This window comes from Strix uralensis, chromosome 9 (genome assembly GCF_047716275.1).
Source record: "Strix uralensis isolate ZFMK-TIS-50842 chromosome 9, bStrUra1, whole genome shotgun sequence".
NCBI lineage: Eukaryota > Metazoa > Chordata > Aves > Strigiformes > Strigidae > Strix > Strix uralensis.
The window spans coordinates 5,272,397-5,292,622 of NC_133980.1; the positions used below are offsets into that span (position 1 = coordinate 5,272,397).

Consider the following 20,226-nt stretch of genomic DNA (forward strand, 5'->3'; position numbering starts at 1 on the left):
GTATTATTTTATGAAATAAAAGAAATGCTGAGGAGAAAGGACCATATTTCCCAGCTGTTGTACGTAAGTGGCACCTATAGATGGGCAAGTTAGCACCGGGAGATACAGTAGCAAGGCAGCGCTCATGTGTTGGCGTGGTTGGTTAGGAAGGGAACTCCCACCCCACTTGAAGCAGCAGAGCTGTTTGTGGGCATCCAGTGAAAGTCTGTAGGGCTATGAAAATGCTGGGAATCGTGTCACTTAGTCACTAAAGGCAACTCCATGAAAATAACACCTTTTTCAGCCAGTCAGCTCTGTGATGGCCATTCACTGGAGGGTCTGTGGCGGTGGCTTTGAGGGCATCGTGAGTGTCTTCAGGGCACTTTGTGATGCTGTCTGTGGTCACGTACATGGCTGACATACATAGCACTTACGATGAAAAAATAGTTTTGCCACCTCTGAAATTTTGGTGGAGTATTAATTCATGCAGTTGAAATGTAGATATGGAGCTGAGGAGACACATAGGCCCTAGCTGACATCAGAGGCAAAGGGAGGCCGGGAACTCACACAAGCAAGGGCTGTAAGACTAAAATAGCGAGAGCTCAGACCCACAGAATCATCTTGGTTGGAAAAGCCCTTGAAGCTCCTCCAGTCCAACCATTAACCTCACACTGACTGCTCCCAACTCCACCAGATCCCTCAGTGCTGGGTCAACCCGACTCTTCAACCCCTCCAGGGATGGGGACTCTACCACTGCCCTGGGCAGCCCATTCCAACACCCAACAACCCCTTCTGGAAAGAAATACTTCCTAAGAGCCAGCCTAAACCTTCCCTGGCGCAACTTGAGGCTGTTACCCAGGCCAAAGGCTCTTGCAAAATATTTTTTGAACTGATAAAATAATTTTGCTCTATGGTTGAAAACATGCAGAAGATACAGTTGAATGTTGCTGATTGCAGTCAGAAGGTACAGAAGGACTCTGGGGCTAAACTCAGGCCCGATCTCATCTCTGTTCTCAGGTTTCCTCTTGAAAACCTTTTTCCCAATCACTTGTGCTGCCTTACCTCTGTGCCTCTCTATGATAGAGTTTAGCACTTTTTTTTTTTTTTGAAACGATTTGAGATCTGCAGGTAGAAGAAGCTTTGAGAACAAAATATTTCTCACAGCGCAATGATTGTGTTTCAAGGGATCATAGGTTAATGATAACAACATGCCTGTGAATTTTCTATTGTGCATTTCAGCATGTAGAAACAAGAAGAGGCATTGCTAATCTTGTCAGCCAAATCCCTGACTATAACAGAGCTGATAAATACCTTTAATATGCTGAACTTCTAATGAAAATTTTAAAATACTTTCCTAGTAGATATGGCAAAGTTAGTTGGGCTTTTATTCCATTTAGAAGCGATGATGATGATAAAGTAAGGAATAATTTTGCATTTGAACCAGCAAGAACTGTTAAAGCAAGAACTGTGGAAGGGAAGGGAAACCTGCTTGAAGGCTGATGATGTGTCAGGTGTACTGAAGGCAACTCTTTATCTTGCTCTGGATACGCAGCTTTGGGTTTCTCATCCTTTCACCCTGCAAATATTTTGGCTGTAACAATATAAATTTATTTCTTACTCTGCTACATGCAGGAAGTTCTGTGCACACAGTAAACACATTTTACGTGCTCAGACTTGAAAAGCTGAGTGAAGGTCGTTTTTAGCAATGACTGCTCTGCGGCTCCTTTGTCATGAAAACCTGCAGCAAAAGTGGATAAAACTTGTCAGAAACCAGTTTGTACTTCAATGACAAGTGTATCTATGTATTTCGTTCCTAATCGCAGCGATTTTTCTAATGTTTGCTTTAAAGTAGAGCTATCTAACTCGCTTTTCAGCTTGGGTTAGATCAAGCCTTAAGTTAGCATGCTGGCATTTAATAGATTTGGACCAAATTCACACGTAATGGTGCGCAGTGGCCTTCAGCCTACGAGGGGTTTCAGACTCCCAGATGTACATGGAGCTGTTAAAGGCAATGTGGCAAGGAGCAGGCGTTTTACTGAGGTGAGTTGTGGAGCCATAATACTGTACGTGGTCCACTGGAGGATTTCCTGACCTACAGAATGAATTCCACTGGGTTACATTTTTTGCACTGAGTGTTATCGTTTCATGTATTTTATGGCTAGAGCATGCTATTATCATCCTCTTGACTGACCTTTCAATTCATCATGGGTAGTAGGACTTACGTCATGATGCCCAAGCTGGGGCTGGACTAGAAAGACTTTTAAAAGATGTCTAGTGATAAGGATTTATCTTAGCCTTTAAAATAATTGCTGCAATGACTAATTCCATTATGAAATATTTATACTCTATTTTTGGCCTGAATTCTACTGTGGGATTTTTTTTTGGATTCTTTGGATTTTCACTGGAAGACTGAGAACTCCTGTCTCACCAGTTGGCTGCCTCTGTGGGTTCTAGCCCACAATCAAGTCGCCCCAACACTTCTTTCCTGAGTTGATTGTAGCATGAACTTCCTTTCTATAAGCCAAGTTTTCCCATCACTCTAACCCTGTTCTCTGAACTGTCTCCAGTGTTTTGATGAGTGAATGCTAGGCCTGGTCACAGTATGCCAATAGCTGTCTTGCTGCTGCCAAATCCAGAAGTGATGTAATTTTCCCTTTGAAGTTGTATTTCCACTGTGTTGATGTGGGACTCTCATTAGTCCTCTTTGCCACAGCGTCACGCTGGGAGTCGCGCTCTGGGAGCAGTAAAACTGAGAAAGAGCATTTCCCTCTGCCATTCATTCTGTACGCCCACAAGGCCGGAGTTGTGGTCTGTCTCCGGTTTTTTAGGTCGCATAAACACATTAATTTCTTGATTTAGCAAAGCGTTCAGTATTCCCTGTATCCCAGAAGGCATCCTATGGCAATGAGGACTTGCTATGCGGGTCCCCCTTTCCACCACCAGCTCACTTACCAGATAGGACCACAGGGTCTGGCACTAAGTGACGCGTGTCAGGCAAAGAGGTCAGAATAATTTTAGGGTGAGCAGCTACAGAGCAGGCAGTTGTGCAAGGTCTTGTGGGGTTTGCCCTTTGCAAAAAACATTGGAAGAAGCAAGGAATTGCGTTTTGAGTCGTGCCAACCTGAGCTCTGAGATGCTGGCAGGGAGCAACGTTGGCCAGGGGGTCGTGGGAAAGCACCACCAGGCATTGCTAGAGCGGTGGCTGGCGCGTGTTGTGGAGGTTACACACAGCTATTGTCAGCCAAGCCTGAAGTCTTACTCAGAAAGTTGATCTTCAGTCAAGAAACTCTCGTCTGAAGTGAATAGGCCCTTGATTAAGGACAGAACAGGCTTTCATTAAGACTTTCTTGGCTTATTCGCATTAGATGTGAACTTGTTATGCTTGCTGAAGTAAATATTGCATCCGCTGTGAATACTGGCTCGTACAACGCACAATAAGAGCCCTTATTCTGCAGCTTCTCATTCCGGGCAGAGTTTTGTTGTCTCTCTGGACTCTTGCTGGAGCCACAAGTTCTCCAAGTGAAGCCCTGCAGCCCGACAGCAAACAAAAGGAGATCGTCAAAGCCGCCTCAGAGCCACGCTCTGCACCCAGGGCCTGGGGAACAGCAGGGCCCACGAGCCAGCAGGACACACCAGCACCGGTGTAGTTTTGTCTGTAGCCTCATTGCTGAAGCAAAGAGGAGAGAAGTAAGCAGCAGCTTGTTTTGGTGCGAAGAGGCTGTGCAGGTGGACAGCCTGTACTTGCAGGTGACAGTGAAAGTGGCTTTTTCCACACTAAGTATGGCAGAAGACAGGCCGTGTTCTGCTGTACCCCAGGAACAAACACCTGAAGTGTCTGGCTCGTCGTAAGTGTGAGAGACTGAACAGACACAGGTACCAATCAGAACACGAAGGGCTCTGCTGTCAGTGTGAGTCTCCTCCCTGGGCCAGGAAGGCAGCTGGGGCGGGCCCAAGGTGGCTTCCTGCACCATGTGCTGGGCCGAAGAGGGGACAACTGCTCCTGGCTGGGGGAGAAGCTTGGGCGCAAAAGGGTCTGGGCGCTGCCTCCTCCTCTTTCACAGCCCCATGTTTGCTACAAGAGGTTAAGGGTTGTTATTGCTCCAGCTGGAGAAAGACCTTGGGTGTAATGAGACTTAAAAGAGCATGTTGACAGAGGCTAAAACTGCCCCCAGCGTGATGTTGGCCCTAACACTGCCTCTCTGCCCTGCAACTGCCATCCCGGCTCCTCCCTCCCTCCCTCCCTCCCTCCCTCCCTCCCTCCCTCCCTCCCTCCCTCCCCTGTCAGTCTCTACTGTCCTCTGCTAAAATACAGGATGAATGCAGCACTAGGAAAACTGCAACAAACCACCACACTTATGCATGATCAGTAACTATATTCTAGTTTATTGACTGCAGTCAAGTTTTATTATGCCTCAAATAATTAAATACTGCAACTGTGACATTAAAAATACAGGCCAATTTACCAAAATAATTGTATTCTGAAGATTATGTACATATTATACATTTTACAGTATCATGTAAACTTTTTTTATACATAAGGTAAATCTGATTTGATAACTGGAAAACCCAAAATACTCACTGACAAAAATATTCCTATGAAACATAAGCACTGTGTCTGGGCCATTAAGGAAAATTGCAAAGAATGGAAACCAACTATAAAACATAATATAATTGCGTTAGTAGAAAAATGAATTAAATTACATTCATATAAAAAGCTAAACTAAAAACATTGCTATGCATCATTATTAAAAAAAGGGAAAAATCCCAAACCCTCTCCTTTTATATATTAACACCCACTTTCATGGGGAGCTACTGTGCGCCTCATTTCCAGCAATGGGGCATAGCCTAGGAAATCCAGATTCCCACTCTCCTTTTAACATATATTAAATAACTAGGGTCTGTACCAATACAAATATTGTATATATTCATGCACTGTGGTTATGTTCGTAGTACCCTACCAAGGCACAGTTTTTGTGTCATTTCCCCCCCACCCCTTATATTTCAGCATGCAGTGCTAGAGAGGTTTGCTGTTCCAAAAAAACTCCTGTGGGATTTGTCTCTAGTCTGATTTTTCACACTAGGGGACACAAATCCTTCCAGCATAGACTTAAAAATAAATAAGTAAAAGGTAAAGGCCTTAGTTCAACATCTTGCACCAATCATGTCAACTCAGTTAAGGTACCTTACCCCTCGCTACAGTCTCCAGAAAGCATGTCACTGAGGCAGCGTAATTATATTTCTCTGGTCAAATATTTTATATATTAACTAGGACAACAAAATTGTTCCTTCTGTAAATCTTCATTCGTGTGACAGCTGTAGTGTTTTGATTTGGCAAAACAGATCTTCAAGTCTAAATTGGTTTCCAGCTCCCATCTCACCTCAGCATAGCACCATTTGCATTACCTGCTATGTAGTGCATGTAATTGAAGTACCTAGGTCTGCTCGTTAAAATATATGCATAATTGAACAGTATATAAACAGCTGCCAAAATTAACAGCTGTTAACCTGGCTGTACTTTGAAGGCTTGTAAAACTTGCATATTTTATAACTGTTCTGCACCTATAAAAGGCCTGGTCCTGCAAAGAGCTAGGTATGTGCTTATCTTCAAGGATTTGAAGAATCTCATGAGATTATAATGGATGAAACTCCCCCCCAGGCCTCTGCGAGCGGCGCAGATCAGGCCTCAGATGGGCAGTGGGGCCGGCCCTTAGTCCTAAAAGTCGTGTCGAGGAAGACAAAGAGAGGTGGAGTGACTAATGGCGGCTGGGTTTAGGCACTAGGTGTATTCCCTCAGATGTTCAATGTACCTGAAACTAGGCCAAACATCTCAGACTTGGACAAGGTGAAAGTGTATTCCAAAATGGCCTTTCATAAAACATGCCCAGAATTACAAAAAAATTAAACCTATATGATGTCTGTTTATGTACAGCTTTAATAGAAAAGAAATCCTAATCTAGAGTATCAAAATACAGTATTCATATAAACGTATGAGAGCATCTAATAGAAAAGTAAAAAGTGTAAAACAAACTTTTGTTTGGAAATTAAATATCCTAAAAAAGTTGTTGGGGTTTTCTTTAAAAAAACAAAACAAAACAGGAATTTGCCTGCTGAAAAAAAAAAGAGGATTACATCTCCCCTCGTCTACGAGTTTTTGCTGCAACAGCTCTGCCTTCCTCCTCCTCCTCCTCTTCCTCCTCATAATTTTCTTCATGAACTTCTTTCTGATTGTTCTCTTCTTGCATTTCTTGCTCTTGATCTGCCCCTCTGTTATTCTTTTCATCAGCCTGATTGAAAAAAGTAATTAAACAGATTCAGTGCAACTGCCAGTTTCTTATAGTTTATTTTAGGGCAATGAGATGAAGTTAAGGAAAAGGAAAAATGACTGTGAGCTGGAGTTGTTAGAGCTGATGGACAGAAACAGGGAAAGATTTTCAAAGGCCTCCAGGCAGCAAGAAGGGATGTGGGGGTGGAAGGATGAGCAAAAGGATGTTGGGACAGCACAAAGTTTTAAGGTCTATGATCTAAAGCAAGCTACAATTATTATTATATAATGTCACTTTGACATGATCACAGTTACGTGAAGTGTTTAATCATGTCACCGAGTTTGTGGGTTTACACAGTACTTACATTTTCATCATTTTCACCATATGGCTCTTCAGCATTGCGTTCCAGTTCTCGTTTCTTCTCTTCAGTCAAATCTTCCTGGATCTACAAAGCACAGAGATGTTCTGTAGATTTTAATTTCCTTTAAAAAATTACCCTGTGGCATAAGCATATGCATTTTCACAGCTACACTTTTACAGAACAAAGATTCAAAAGAAAGGGAGGAGAGGGCAGAGAGAGGTTAAAGGAGGAAAAGAAACTGCAACTGCCCAATAATCAGGAAACTCGCTTTGAGAGCATTTTTAACTACAATTTTCAGAGACTCTCTCATCATCAGCTAAAGCATTTGGACTTCCATTCCATGTTTTAACTTTACATATATATTATTTTCTCTTTGTCCTTCATAGTAAGTGTCATGACACAGCAAAGAGTCATTAGTGGCACTTCCACCCCAAGGAACTCCCAGAACTATTTCAGTTCTGCGAAGTGATGTAGGTGTTTAAGGGTAACTCTGTCCGTGCTTTCCCAGCAGTTGAGCGATCCATCCGCCAACTGCTCCTGGAAACTGCAAAAGAGCAAAGGGGGATTGGGAGCAAAGAATTATCTCTTCCAACTCTATCCTTGGAGAGAGGCAGCCCTGCTGAATCTGGTTTCCAGATGTTCACATCTTGATCTATCACTTCGATGCCAGCACTCTCCCTCACCTCCACATCCCTTTACAGTCAGGTGCAATTTGAAAGAGGCATGCTTTTGGAAGTAAACTTGATTTGCTTTTGGAGAATGCTGTTATATGTATCTGCTCCAAATGATGTCCTGCCAGCTGGGCAAGATGTTCCTGTAAGGCCATACAGCTCTCCCCCTGGAAAAAAAAGCTGTTTCACCTGGCTGGGAAGCACTTGCCACTCAGGGCTGCCACCCACCCCTGCCACACAGAGCAAGGATGAGACCTGCTGCTTTCCACGGGGCTCCCTCCCTCTAGCAGCTGCCATCACACTCTCCTGCTCAACAGCAACAACCGTCTTCCCAACATCAGTAGCAGTTCCTGTAAGCCAAAGAGGAGTTGCCAAAGGCCAACTATTTCCAGTTCCTAACGACCTGCTTTGATTTAAGTAACCTTATTCTGAACTGGTGAGCTCTAAGTGCATACCAGCTAATCTAGACAAAGCGTTCCCCATAAAAGAATAATGAGTAGCTGTTTCTATTGCTTTTTGTAAATCATTATGAATGAAGTAGAAAACAGCAATCGATTAGGTCTGCATTGAAGAACTGCAGGGCAGCTTATGCTAGCACATGCATAACGAGGGCACCATTCAACAGACAAAGGAAAAAGTCCCTTCCCTTCCTTTTCTCCTCCAGTTCAAAGCAATGTGCCAACAGCTTCCTGACTGACTCCACAAATAGCCAGGGCTTACGTAACCTGGATTGCTTAGGAGAAGCACAGATAAATCAAAGTCAGAGCTAAAGAATAAGTAACCGGCCAAGGAAGCGGTTTGCCCAGAACAGCAGTGGGTGATTAGAGAGGCAAAGTTAATGAGGTTTTCAGTGACCTTCGGAAGGCTTGAGGTTTTCAGGAACTTTGTCTTACATTGTGAATGGCTTCATCTTTTCCCTTATTGCACAATTAATACCGTGTTGCATGAAGACTAATGGATTGCAGCATATAAGCATGAGTAACACTAAATGTGTCCAGAAGTGGACAACAGAGTAACGGCAAAGACTTCCTAGGTTTCATAAAGTCAAAGTGATTTGGGTTCATCTTACAGCTCTGAAAGATACCCACACTGAATGTTAACGGAGAGGTGCTATGCCACCTGAGCCCACGTATGCCTTGTGTCCATTTCCTTACCTCCTCTTCTCCCTCTTCCTGGTATTGTTCATCCACATTATCTTCCTGCTGGTCAGGATTTCCTGCCATCTGCAGAAGGATCATGTAAAAATTCAGTTCTACGTGCATGCCTACTAACTTTAGAAGACTGAAGGTTAAAGCTTCTTGTTCTGGAACTAAAACTTTATGTAAAGCTAAAGTAACAAAAAATAGCATAAGAAGTTCATTAGCATTGATGATAGCCTAGCTACATGATCTAGAACTGCCCTAAATTAAAAAACAGATGACAGCAGAATGATTATAATAAAAATCACTTCACAGAATAAAGCAAGGCTTGCCGTACTAAGCAGGAAGACAATGAAATATTCACACCATTAAAGACCAACACCATAAAAATACAGGTTCTCTCTGCCTAGAGGAGTTTACAGTTTCAACACGGTTGAAACACGCAGCATTCGCTGGAACGGCTGCAGAAGGAAAGCGACACCACTGCTTACAGCTGACTGAGCCCTGGTGGCACAGAAGCAGCCGAAGGGATTTGTGCAGGGACATGAGGATTGTATGAACGGGTGTTTCCTGCAGGGCCTGGTGTGAAGGTAAATACAGGGGCCTGAACTACAAGACTATAGAACCTTGCTGAGTGGAGCCAGTGACGAGAGACAGACCAGTGCAGCGCTAGGAGTAATTCCACACTTTTACCTGCACGTGTCATATATGGCTTAAAAGAGATCTTTAAAAATCAAAATTCAGTGTTCTCTCACCAAGCTGTGCCACACTGTCCTTAAAGAGGCCCTACAGACCTTCCTTTCCCTCTACTGACCACTAGGTGCTCTTCCATTCCTGGATGTCCTTGTTTCTGACTGGTTTGCTTGTGCTTTTCATTTTCATCTGGTAGATTTTCTTCTCTCTCTTGCTCAGCTTCCTCAAATTCATCTTCTCCCTGATTGTTGGGGTCATCAGCAGGATTCACATCTTCCATGGCTGCCTTCTGTAATTTCCAGAAGTGAATGTTAAATACGTATTTTTATCTCACAGTCAAATTTTGCTTCACTTGAAAGCTACCCTAGCATGAGCTACCTTAGAGCCAACTCCATACCCGCTGAAACCAGCTGGAATCTCTCGACAGGCCTCAGGGGTCACTAGACCAAACCCCAGCCACTACAGAAGTGTCTGTTCCTGAAAAAAAAGGTACTTCAGCGCTGAACCCAGACCTGCAGGATGGGTCTCTGTCTGCTAAAAACCACATTGAATCCGATGACTTATTTCACTTATTTCACACAGGCTGCTGAACTCCTTTTGTTTACTGACTATCTGACAACTGACAATGCCTGATAAGACCAGGTGAAGAGAGATAAGAGTTTAGATGCTCATGGCTCAAAAGAGCTGATGTGATCTTTCAGTACCAGTCTGTCCTGCAATATTGACCTTGTCTATAATAAAACAAAAGGAAGCAACACTCACTTTTCATCATACTCTGCTATTCAGAAAACGAGCATTTTCCTTCTACTTATCATTCAGTAAAAGCATTTCTGATACCTTTACAGCTGACACGTTAAAGGTCCTTTAGAAATATTTACTATACACCTTAATTTGCTGAGGGGGAGGGGAGTAAAGATGATACGCTTGATGTTCCACAACACCAAATAAGATGGAACTTTGAGGGAAGGCACGGGACTGAATCTCCTGTATCCAGATCTCTGTGCAATCGATATCACGGCTGTGTTCAGTGCTAAGGTATGTCTGCTTTCAAGATCTCACACTTCTGTACTGACTCCAGCTGGTTTCAGTGGCTATCGAGTTGGCTCTTACCCTCTGAACTACCGATAGCATGAAAAATACCATCACCCCTCTTTCTGACTGACCACCAATGAGTTACTCCTATTATTTTTTTTTTAATCCAAATTTACCTGTTCAGGTCCCTGCTAAGTCCAAATCCTTTATTCCACCTAAAGCACAGATCAAAGGAATGTAGAAAAGCAACTTGCTTCCAACAAGGAAGCTTTTTTTGATTTCTTCCCAAATCAGTAAGGACAACTTTAAATAGATCTTAGATGTAGTTTTAAACTGTCAAACTTGTCTTCCTAGCAGACCTCTGGTTCATCTTATTTCTGTAACACGCAATTATGTCAGATGAGACTTCTGGGTTTTCACTTCAGTACCGATTGCAATCCATAGCATCTTAATTCATACTCACTGATTCATCAGCCTGCTGATTTTCTACTTGATGTTCTGGTTCTTGCTGTTCATTTGCATTATTTTGATCACCATCTTCACCTTCATCCTGGTGCTGGTTGTCACGTTCATAAGCTGACAAATTTTTGATATTATTATAGTATTACAGCAGTTTCTAATTAGCCTTTTTAAGAGTCTCCTTTATACTAGCTTCCATACATGCTTTTAGCAGTAGGTAGGCAGCCTTTACTTAAAGAGCTTACCCAAACATATAATGCTAATGGAATTGTTTTAGTGCTAGTAGGAAACTGACACTGACAGATTATATAATTTGAAGAGATCACACAAAATCACAGGCAGAGCCAGGAATGTAACCAAGATCCACAAAGCCCTATCCTAGTAGCTCAATCAAAAGGACACTGTTCCTTTCAGGAATGGGGATATTATCTTCAGTAATTCCTATATTTCACTCAGTCATTTCAGCCAGTGTTATCTGAGTTTCTGGTTTTAAATTGCAAGTTTATATTTCACTTGAATCCAAACTGGATATGAAATGAATATTAAAATCTCCCATGAAAGGCAGTACACAGGGAACCTGTGAACACGGTAGGGACATATATTTTATCTTACCTCCTTCCTCCTCCTGAATACCTTGCTGCTCTTCTCCTTGTACAATATCATGGTCCATGGTATCATAATGAGCCTGTTGGCTGAGAAAATTAAACACAAATACATCATTTCAGTTTCAAAAAAGTGTGGGTTTGCTTTAACAAACAAACCATCCTACTGCCTCTCTGCCTCTCCCAGCTCCTGTCAGAATGGGTTCCAGTTTAGCTTTCTATTACCTAATATTTTTTTCACACAACCTTTCCTGAAAGAAGATATACTTTATAGAACAAAGACTTTCTTGTCCTACTATACTAACTTCTGTTTTTCTATATTTATCAATGGGATCTGCCTTGTATTTTCTAAACTCCCAAGCTAGTATATGGCATAATCAAAGCACAAATACTATGAACTGGAAGCAAAGAACTTCTCAGATAAAGGGTCTGAAAGACAGACTACATGGATCAGTTATTTTGTTGAACAAGCAGTTTTAGCTTTCATCTTGAAAGGGGTTTACCTGTGTGGTTGCTCTTGCAGGACTGAATGTTTTGACTACCAATTTATGAAAGGCGCTCTCATACCCAAATCCTTTTAGAACATGGGTCAAGTTAATAATTGACATTTCAAAGTTTCAGCAAAGAAAATTCAATGAGCTTAAGATTCCAAAAACCAAAAAAATTGTCACTACAATTTTAAACTAAGCAGAAGCATAAGGAAATATGGCAGGGAGGGTGAAAAGCATGTAGAAGCTACAGTATCATGAATATAACTGTATTCACAATAACTTTATGACACCAACAGGGTGTTGGTTTCTCCCAAAATCATGATTTTGTCTCTACAATGCAAATAATGCTAGTCACTCTTGTCCAGAAAGTCCTCGTGGAATTACTTAGTCTCACATTTAAGAGGAACTTTAGCTTAGGTACTTAATGCACATCTGATACCAGAGCTCCTCAGTAGTACAAGATCCTAATTGCTGCTTAGCAGAACATAATTACTAATTTAAAGCAAGTTTTAAGACAAGGGCCGGAAGCCCCTAACCTCTCCCAAGACTGTGCGTGGCAGTGTGCACTCATTACTGCAGACTTCAGAGGCTTCCATAGTAAAAGGAAGAAAAAAGAAGGAAAAAAACCCTCAAAATACAATCAGATTTATCCTTGGAATGAAGAAGACGAGGCTCACTGAATTTAGTTTCTGGGCAGTCTAGGTTTATAGCATTAAACTACCCTCTTTTCAGAGGTGGTATGGTGGGAGCCATAAAACCTAGAGCACAGACCATGACAAGCTCACGTAAAAGAATTTAACCTCAGTCGGTTTTTATAGAGATTTTCTCCTTGTTCTGCCTGTTTCTGCAGCTGAAGCTCTTTTTCTTGAAGCTGCTGCTGTCGTAAAAGCTGTCCTCGCAGTCTCTGCTGGTGTAGCGATTCCTGATGTTCTCGTAGCTGATTGGCTTCCTCTGCTCTTTGGGCTGCAAGATGCTGCTGCTCTAGTTGTTGTTGATAAGCTGGCTTATGTCTGTTTGTTACAGCTTTTGTTGATGTTATCTGTCAAAGAAATGTGTTAGTCATAGATTAATCATAATTTCAATGATCAGAAGCAAGCATGCAGAGACCTGTGACGAGGGAAAATTATGCAGATGCTACATGCAATAGGCAGAATTACAGAAAAGTGATTTTAAGTTTTCTTGTCTCAGCTTAAAGTTTAATTTTTTTTTGAACACAGACTGGAAGTGTTGGGGTGTTTGTGAAAGACATGGGGAAGGAAGAAGAGATAATGGGCTGGGGGAAGCCATGTTTTTCTTACACACCAATAATAATAACATCTCCCCCCCCAACATATTACCGGTAAAAGAAGTTTTGATGGCTGACAATGTAGACAACAAATATGCTTCCATTGATTTAACTGGTAATTTCAGCAGGGGTTGCTTTGAGCCTTAAGTGAGACACTGCCCATTTTTTACAGTCAGCAGTAACTTTAACTCCAGTTTCCCAGCTTAACCTACTGCTGCTGTTCTAATCCACTGCACCTCCCCAACAACGGCTTCTCATCACACCGGAGTGACAGTTACTCTGCTAGGAGAGCAAGTGTTTGCAAAGCCTAACGTGAGATCAGTAACATGTATTTTCCACCGGAGATCCAATCTAGAATGTAAATCCAGGATTTGCTGGTTTTATTTAGAGCAAGACTTGCCATTGCTGCGCACTGATTTCCCCTGGCTATTTTAGTCACGTTCATCTTGCAGTTAAAATTTCCTGTCAAATGACAGCGAGCATTTAGATGGAAATGTGTTTACAGAAGGTAGGTGAATCTGACAAGGAAGCACACTGCAATTTGCTGAGATGCATCAAATTAGTAAGACAGGACAGGTCTCCATCAAAGTGCTGAAGATAAGTCTCATTCTATCTTCTTCCCATCAGCTACCAACGGCCTTCAAATTTAAAGTAGGAGATGGGATTCAACCTGGCTGCTCTTTCTTTCTATCTGTTGCTTTTTATCAGCAGAATTAATGTTCATTAAGCTGCATTTGGCAAGCGCTGCAGTATGCGTGTGCTGAAGTTGAGCCTGAATCCTATGCATCTGAGTGCTTTGAATCCCAAATTTTCTATAAATATAACACTGATTTTACCTAGAAATAGGCGAGTGCAATACAGGGCCAGCAATGATAAGAGATGCCTCCATTTAAACAGCAAATCTGACCAATCCATAGAAAAGAGCTCCATACCTCTGAATGAAGGTGATCACCCAACATGTTGGTTTCTTCTTCTTTCTGTTCCTGTTTTTTCCATTCATGCTCTTCTGGTACTTGATCCTGTTCCTCTTCCAGGTGCTCAGGCTGACCCGCCTGCTCCATTTCTTCCTCTTCAAGTTCTTTTTTGCGTTCCTCTTCAACTTGATCAACACGTTGCTCATCATCCTCTCCAGCTTCTTGTTGCTCCTGAATATTTAGTTCTTTGGCATGCTGGCCCTCATTAGCCCTTCTTCGCAGATGAAAAAGCTCAGCTCTGTCATCTTTTTCCTGGGTATTTATTTCTTCTCTCTCTTTTGGCTTCTCATTCTGAAAACATACACAAGATTATGTGTGCACAAGATATTACGGATTTTCTGTTTTCAAGAGAGCCAAGGACCAGAGATGGATGCCTTTATTCCAGCCTGCAGTAGTGAAGCTGTAGTCAGGAGAGCCAAATGGCTGCTCTGGAACAAGCCACCCTTCCTACCAGATGGTATCAATACCTGGTTCTTGGCTCTGGGCAGCTATGCAAGGTGTTGGACAGTTGCATCATAAAGTAGGTTAAACCTCATTTTATCTGAAGTGGAAAAGTTACAATTACAAATACAATTCTGTATCTACAAAGGAAGCTTTGTATTTTTATTTCCTGTGGGTTCTGCTGGCCAAGAACTCTTGTAAAACAAAACCACAACTTTGCCTTTTTTTCTGTTTGAATATCAGATAGTGCACCATTTTTAAATATACTGACTTAAGGGTGCCACTGAATCTTATAAAACACGTGAAGAGGCAATTTTCTTCAGAACTTGTTAAAGCTTTTCTGTAATACATGAGATATCTAAAATTTTAGAGACCACTTACTATTCAAAAAAATAAGATTTTTAGCAACTTCTTAAAACAGCTTGCATAAAACAGTTTTAAGTGCATTTACAGCCCTGTGAGAAAAGGTCATCATGAATAGATTTTTCTACTACTCTGTAAGATTAAACTGTTTCTTACTACTTTACTCCAGAACTGACGAACACATACAATTAAACATATGCTTCCAATGGAAGTTAAGCACGTCGCTAGTATTTTGCTGAATAAGAACCACTTCCTGTAGTGTCTGTAGCCAGTCAATACTTTATACCTCCTTATGCTCCTCAGCCACAGCGTCATGGTGCATCGGGAAGTCACTGTGGGGAGATGGTGCTCGCACCTCTGATTGCTCATTTGGTTGTTCCAACTTATCAGGCTGTCGGAAACTTGGCATTTTGTTGAGCGTGTCCTTCAGCTGTTTGTATTCCTCCACCTGGGACTAAAGTCAACACATTAATGTTCAAATCAATTTCTTAATAAAACATAGTCACCTTGGAGTAAACTTGCTGGCATGACACATGGTAGAAAGACTCAATATTCACATTAGAGCAAATACCAGGGAGGAGAAGGGACAGGAGATTTTAAAATTGGTTGTTTCCACACACTAGATAACATTGATTCATCATGATCTTTTCAGCCAAAGTGCACATGCATACAAAATATATTAGAAAAATCTCCGTGGGACAAAGACAAAGATTTGTTTTCTTCATGCCAAGCAGGAGAATTGTCAAAAGGGGATGATGCAGTTTTCCTGGCAGACTAAAGCGAGGAAAATAGAGAGAACCACAACTTCTCCTTTACTGGCAGAAGGAAGTGCAGTTCTTTCAGCAACAGTAGTTTTAAAGTATATATATAATGTCATGAAAATGCCAAATCCTCCACGTTTAGACAGGTGTTATACAAGACAACAGTGAACGTACAGAACGGAGGCAAAGAAAGTCACAGAACACCACTGGTGAAGAACAAGGGGGAAAAAAGGAAGAAAAAGAAGAGAAAATGTAAATTTCTAAAGTCTTCCTGAAATGCAACAGTACAATGTTGTAATTTGATTTGCTATTTAACTTTGTACAATATCAGGATACTTTCAAAGAGCTTTAAAGCCCAGTATGTGCACATCCAGACTGGCTGGTACACCAGTCCCTGTCTATACACAGCAGATGTACAAGAAAGATTATCTTGTAAAGTAAAATTTTTGAGATGGGCAGGATTTATAAAAGCTGGCCAGCTGCATAAACAAAAGGTGGTGCCCCACAAGAGGGTTTCTCTGTTGCTCCAGGGGAGGTGGTGGGTATGATTACTACCCATTTTGAAGTCAGAGGTGCATTTCATAATCCTTTTTGAAATTCAGGTTAAAAGCTGGCTACAGTTTCCACTCGGTGACTGTGTATGTCACTTGGTGTGTTATGTGGTATCATAGCAATCAATAGTACAGCAGACAGGCATGATGCATTGATGTACAATGCATAATACTCATACAAAACAATATCCACAGTGCTACAGATTGACATGATGCAATGCATAACAGCTCCGAAGCCAGACGCACCTCGAAGCATCTTCAAAAGACTATGGCATCCATTAAAACAGACGGGCCTAAAAGCAAAGCAGAATGCACAGTAATTACTCTTGTCATTCCAGAGGGATACTTCTGCTTCCTGATTAACTGCTGGAGAGTCCAATAAGAAATTTTACAAGGAAAAAATAGTATTTACTTAATATAGGACTAATAAGCAGGCGTCTGAATTTTTTTTCCCCACTCACTGACCATGCAGACAGACTAATACACTAGGATATTTAAAAAGTGCACGTCCAGATCAGAATTCAAGTACTCCATTCTGCTGCATGAGTCACTAAGCTGAACATTGTGATTCCAGGCCATAGCTTCAAAGGTATTAATACTGGCAGAAAGACAGGGTTTATAAAAATATATAATGAATCTGTCTGGCTGTTTGAGCTATGGAAAAGCACAAAGATTACAATGCCTTAAAGATTCAGGTCACAAATTCATTAGTGCAGTATTGACTACTGATATTTAATGTCTAGAATACACTTAGAAATAGAGGGGTCATTTATCGAGCTGTGTTTCTAAGCAGGAATCCCTTGTGAACTTTCTGCAGCTGGTTTATAGGAGAAACTACGGAACTGTGCTAAATACCTTCTGTTCTGAAAGAATGTGCAAAGCCTTGTCTTGAAGGAGAGGTTCTCCATCTGATAAATGCCACATTCTGATTGCAGATAGAAAGGCTTTGTGTGACACAGGTTTTCTAATTAAAGAACTGAATCAAAGCCAGGAGAAGTATATGGAGCTTCCCTTTGGATTTGGTGAACCTTAAATCAGACCCTACATCTGCCCTTGTGGAATTTCAGATGTTAGCAAATACATACTAAGTAGCTAACGTGGCCAGTGGGAAAAGAGCTTAAAATTATCTGCCAGGATATTTTAGTAGTGGAAATTAAGAGTCTTCATATATTTAGTCTGTGAGGGACTTTCCTGGTCTTTCCCTATTTTTTTTAATATCTACACGTACTGACATGCACAACAAGCAGAACTGGGAGGAAAAAAAAAAGATCCAATGCTTTTAATACTGCTAATGATTTTGTGGACCGTGAAAATACTTAAATGAAGAAAATTAGTCAGGAATAAAAATAACTTCGCACTGCCTCATTGCCTTTCCCTCTGATCTTTCACCAATAGTCTTCCTCTGCTCTAACATTACTCCTGCTTTCAGATTCCCTGTGGCCTACACAGCTTGTACTGGCACAGCTGACTGAATCTGCAATAATCTAGCAAAGTTTACACTTCATGGATAGTTCACTTGAAAATGACGTTTTAAGAAAGGTAATGCTTGTTTTTTAAATAATATGAGTTCCACCTGGAGTTTACATTCCTCCATATATACTCTACCTCTGTTGCACTGATGCATATAGCCTTATAAACCTTCCTGTCATACACAAAAAGAGATTTTAGACTATTCCAGCATCTTTATAAGTGATACATGTGAATGTCAGAGTGTGGGATGTTAAACTAATAGGAGTTCTATCAGAGAAGACAGAGAAAGGTATTTGACAGCTCTCACGGAAGCAGAGATACTCTTCTGATCAGTAATACATGCATTCTTGGGCCTGTAATACAGCTTTTTATTTTCCAACAGCCCTATGATTTGTGGCAGCTTCTTCTGAAGATCAACCCTTTAACTCATGCATTTCCCTGCAGTGTGCAGCGTGGTGCTAACTGCGAATTCCCCATGCGAAAGGCTCCATGCATAACAGGACAGTCAGCTGAACTAGGAGAAACAAGTTTCAGGAAGGTTAGAGCTGGTAGAAGCTGCTTTCCTTTCTGACCTGTGCAGCAGCTAGTGCACTCTTGTGGTCTTCCAATGTCACTACAAGCTGGTTGTGTTGGGAGAGTAAGTTCTTATGCTGTTGCTACACAAAAAGAAGAACGTTACATGTTTCACATAAAGTTCATTCTCAAGGTAAATTACGTAGCCTGGGGGATTTTGAACTAGGAAGATAATTCAGTTTATTTCGAAAAGCAAATCCTGAGTTGGAATGACAGCATTTATTTATTTAACACGGAATGCATATTAAACAGAGAAAGCAAGCACACCAGGAAAGAAAATTTGGAGGCCAGGATTTGTGTAACTAAAGATTAGAAGTTGGAGTAGATGTTGATGAACGTTTAAAAAACAATAGAGCTGAAAAACATTGATTTCAGCAAACTTAGTTTGCCAAAACACAATTCTTAACTTGCAAAATCAAATTTCTAATTCCAATTTGTAAACTAAATACTTCTCTTCCTTATTTTTTTTAAAAAATTAGCATGTACCTAAAGTGCAAGTGGCAAAAGACAAGAAATCTAGTTCAGCCATATTCCTCTCCTTTTTGCCACATAACAGAAATTACAAGTCTTTAGCATAGCCCATTTCTGGCTTGTTAAAACTTGGGAAAATTTTTCTTTTTCCTAATGGTCTTGAAAGTTCTCCTCAAAACAAAACCTACCTTGACATCTTGTAGCTGGGTGTGAATGTCTTGGTGAGCTTTTCTCAACTGTCGGTTCTCTTCCCGTAAGTTATACAGGGATTCTGTTTAAAAGAAATGGCATACAGAATTTAAACCCAGTCAGATTTATAATAGTAGATTAAGCACCAAAATTAAGACTATAACACTACATAAAATCCTACATAACTGCTATAGTAAAAACGGATTAGAGTAATTGTATGGTTTATTTACGTTACATCTCTCCCCTGTCCTATAAAAAGCTTTACATTTTCAAGCAGAAAATTGTAAAATTTGGTTAAATCTTGTATTAGCACAACCAGTCTGCAACTGGAATTAGGCATTGCTGTTCGTGCTGGGGACTGCAGACAGCAAAATTCACTACGGTAATCTGAATCTTTAAAAGACAGGGAGGAAGCCACTCTCCTCTCTTCCCCCACATCGCATCTGGCGAGTGAGAATTTTATGTCGTAGGACTAAGCTATTCTTTTGGAAGAGGTGCCCAGATGGCCAGCATACATAAAAAGCTTTACATTCTGGGTCCAGGGAGAGGGGCTTCTCTTCCCACTTCTTACATTATATTGATGTGGAATATTGCAAGCAGACACAGGCAAGCTCTTCCCACACTTCAAGCTGCTAGGCTGCAATCCAGAGCTAGCTGTATGACTTCACTGCTGTGGTGCCAAGGCAGAACTAATAAACACAGCCTCTGCCTGCAAAATACTGTGCAGACAAAACTGCAGACAGCTCCAAAACTATCTCATGTGTTAGTGACACATGGCAGAAAGTGGCTGAAGGCCCTTGATGGGGAAAGCCTCATCCTTTTGTTCTATGCAATTGTGTAATTAGGACCATGAAGATGCTCAGGGGGCTGGAGCACCTCCCCTGTGAGGACAGGCTGAGACAGTTGGGGGGCTTCAGCCTGGAGAAGAGAAGGCTCCGGGGAGACCTTAGAGCAGCCTCCCAGGACTTAAAGGGGCTACAGGAAAGCTGGGGAGGGACTCTTGATCAGGGGGGTAGGGATAGGATGAGGGGTAATGGTTTTAAACTGACAGAGGGTGGATTTAGATTAGATCTAAGGAAGAAATTCTTCCCTGTGAGGATGGTGAGGCCCTGGCACAGGTTGCCCAGAGAAGCTGTGGCTGCCCCCTCCCTGGAAGGGTTCAAGGCCAGGTTGGACGGGGCTTTGGGCAACCTGGGCTAGTGGAAGGTGTCCCTGCCCAGGGCAGGGGGTTGGGACTAGGTGGGCTTTAAGGTCCCTTCCAACCCAATCCATCCTGTGATTCTGTGACTGGAGAGGTCTGCAAACTGTGAAGAATCTCTTTAATAGGAAACCGGATGCCAAGAGTAAAAAATGAATACTTCGTCATCCAAGTATACAGGTGCAACAGGTTTTAGAGAAGCTGATGCATATGAGAAAATGAGGTCTAAACTGTATGTAAAGTCACTTCATAAAGAGGCA

The 20,226-nt window shown here is 41.6% G+C and overlaps 1 protein-coding gene across 3 annotated transcripts in view; it reads right to left on the minus strand.

Moving 5' to 3' along the window:
- Nucleotides 1-4,342: 4,342 nt before the first annotated feature.
- The window catches only part of GOLIM4 (golgi integral membrane protein 4), a 34,713-nt gene continuing 18,829 nt past the window's right edge, over nucleotides 4,343-20,226 (minus strand). For 2 of the 3 annotated variants that reach the window (XM_074878463.1, XM_074878462.1), the window contains 11 exons: nucleotides 18,768-18,850; nucleotides 18,108-18,191; nucleotides 15,040-15,207; nucleotides 13,908-14,240; nucleotides 12,491-12,729; nucleotides 11,210-11,289; nucleotides 10,602-10,714; nucleotides 9,228-9,395; nucleotides 8,429-8,497; nucleotides 6,607-6,687; nucleotides 4,343-6,263 (listed from right to left, as the gene is read on the minus strand). In XM_074878463.1, coding sequence (XP_074734564.1) covers nucleotides 6,105-6,263; nucleotides 6,607-6,687; nucleotides 8,429-8,497; nucleotides 9,228-9,395; nucleotides 10,602-10,714; nucleotides 11,210-11,289; nucleotides 12,491-12,729; nucleotides 13,908-14,240; nucleotides 15,040-15,207; nucleotides 18,108-18,191; nucleotides 18,768-18,850 — 1,577 coding nt within the window. In that variant the 3' untranslated portion in view covers nucleotides 4,343-6,104. The remainder of the gene's footprint in view (nucleotides 6,264-6,606; nucleotides 6,688-8,428; nucleotides 8,498-9,227; nucleotides 9,396-10,601; nucleotides 10,715-11,209; nucleotides 11,290-12,490; nucleotides 12,730-13,907; nucleotides 14,241-15,039; nucleotides 15,208-18,107; nucleotides 18,192-18,767; nucleotides 18,851-20,226) is intronic. The other variant, XM_074878465.1, reaches the window with a different exon arrangement.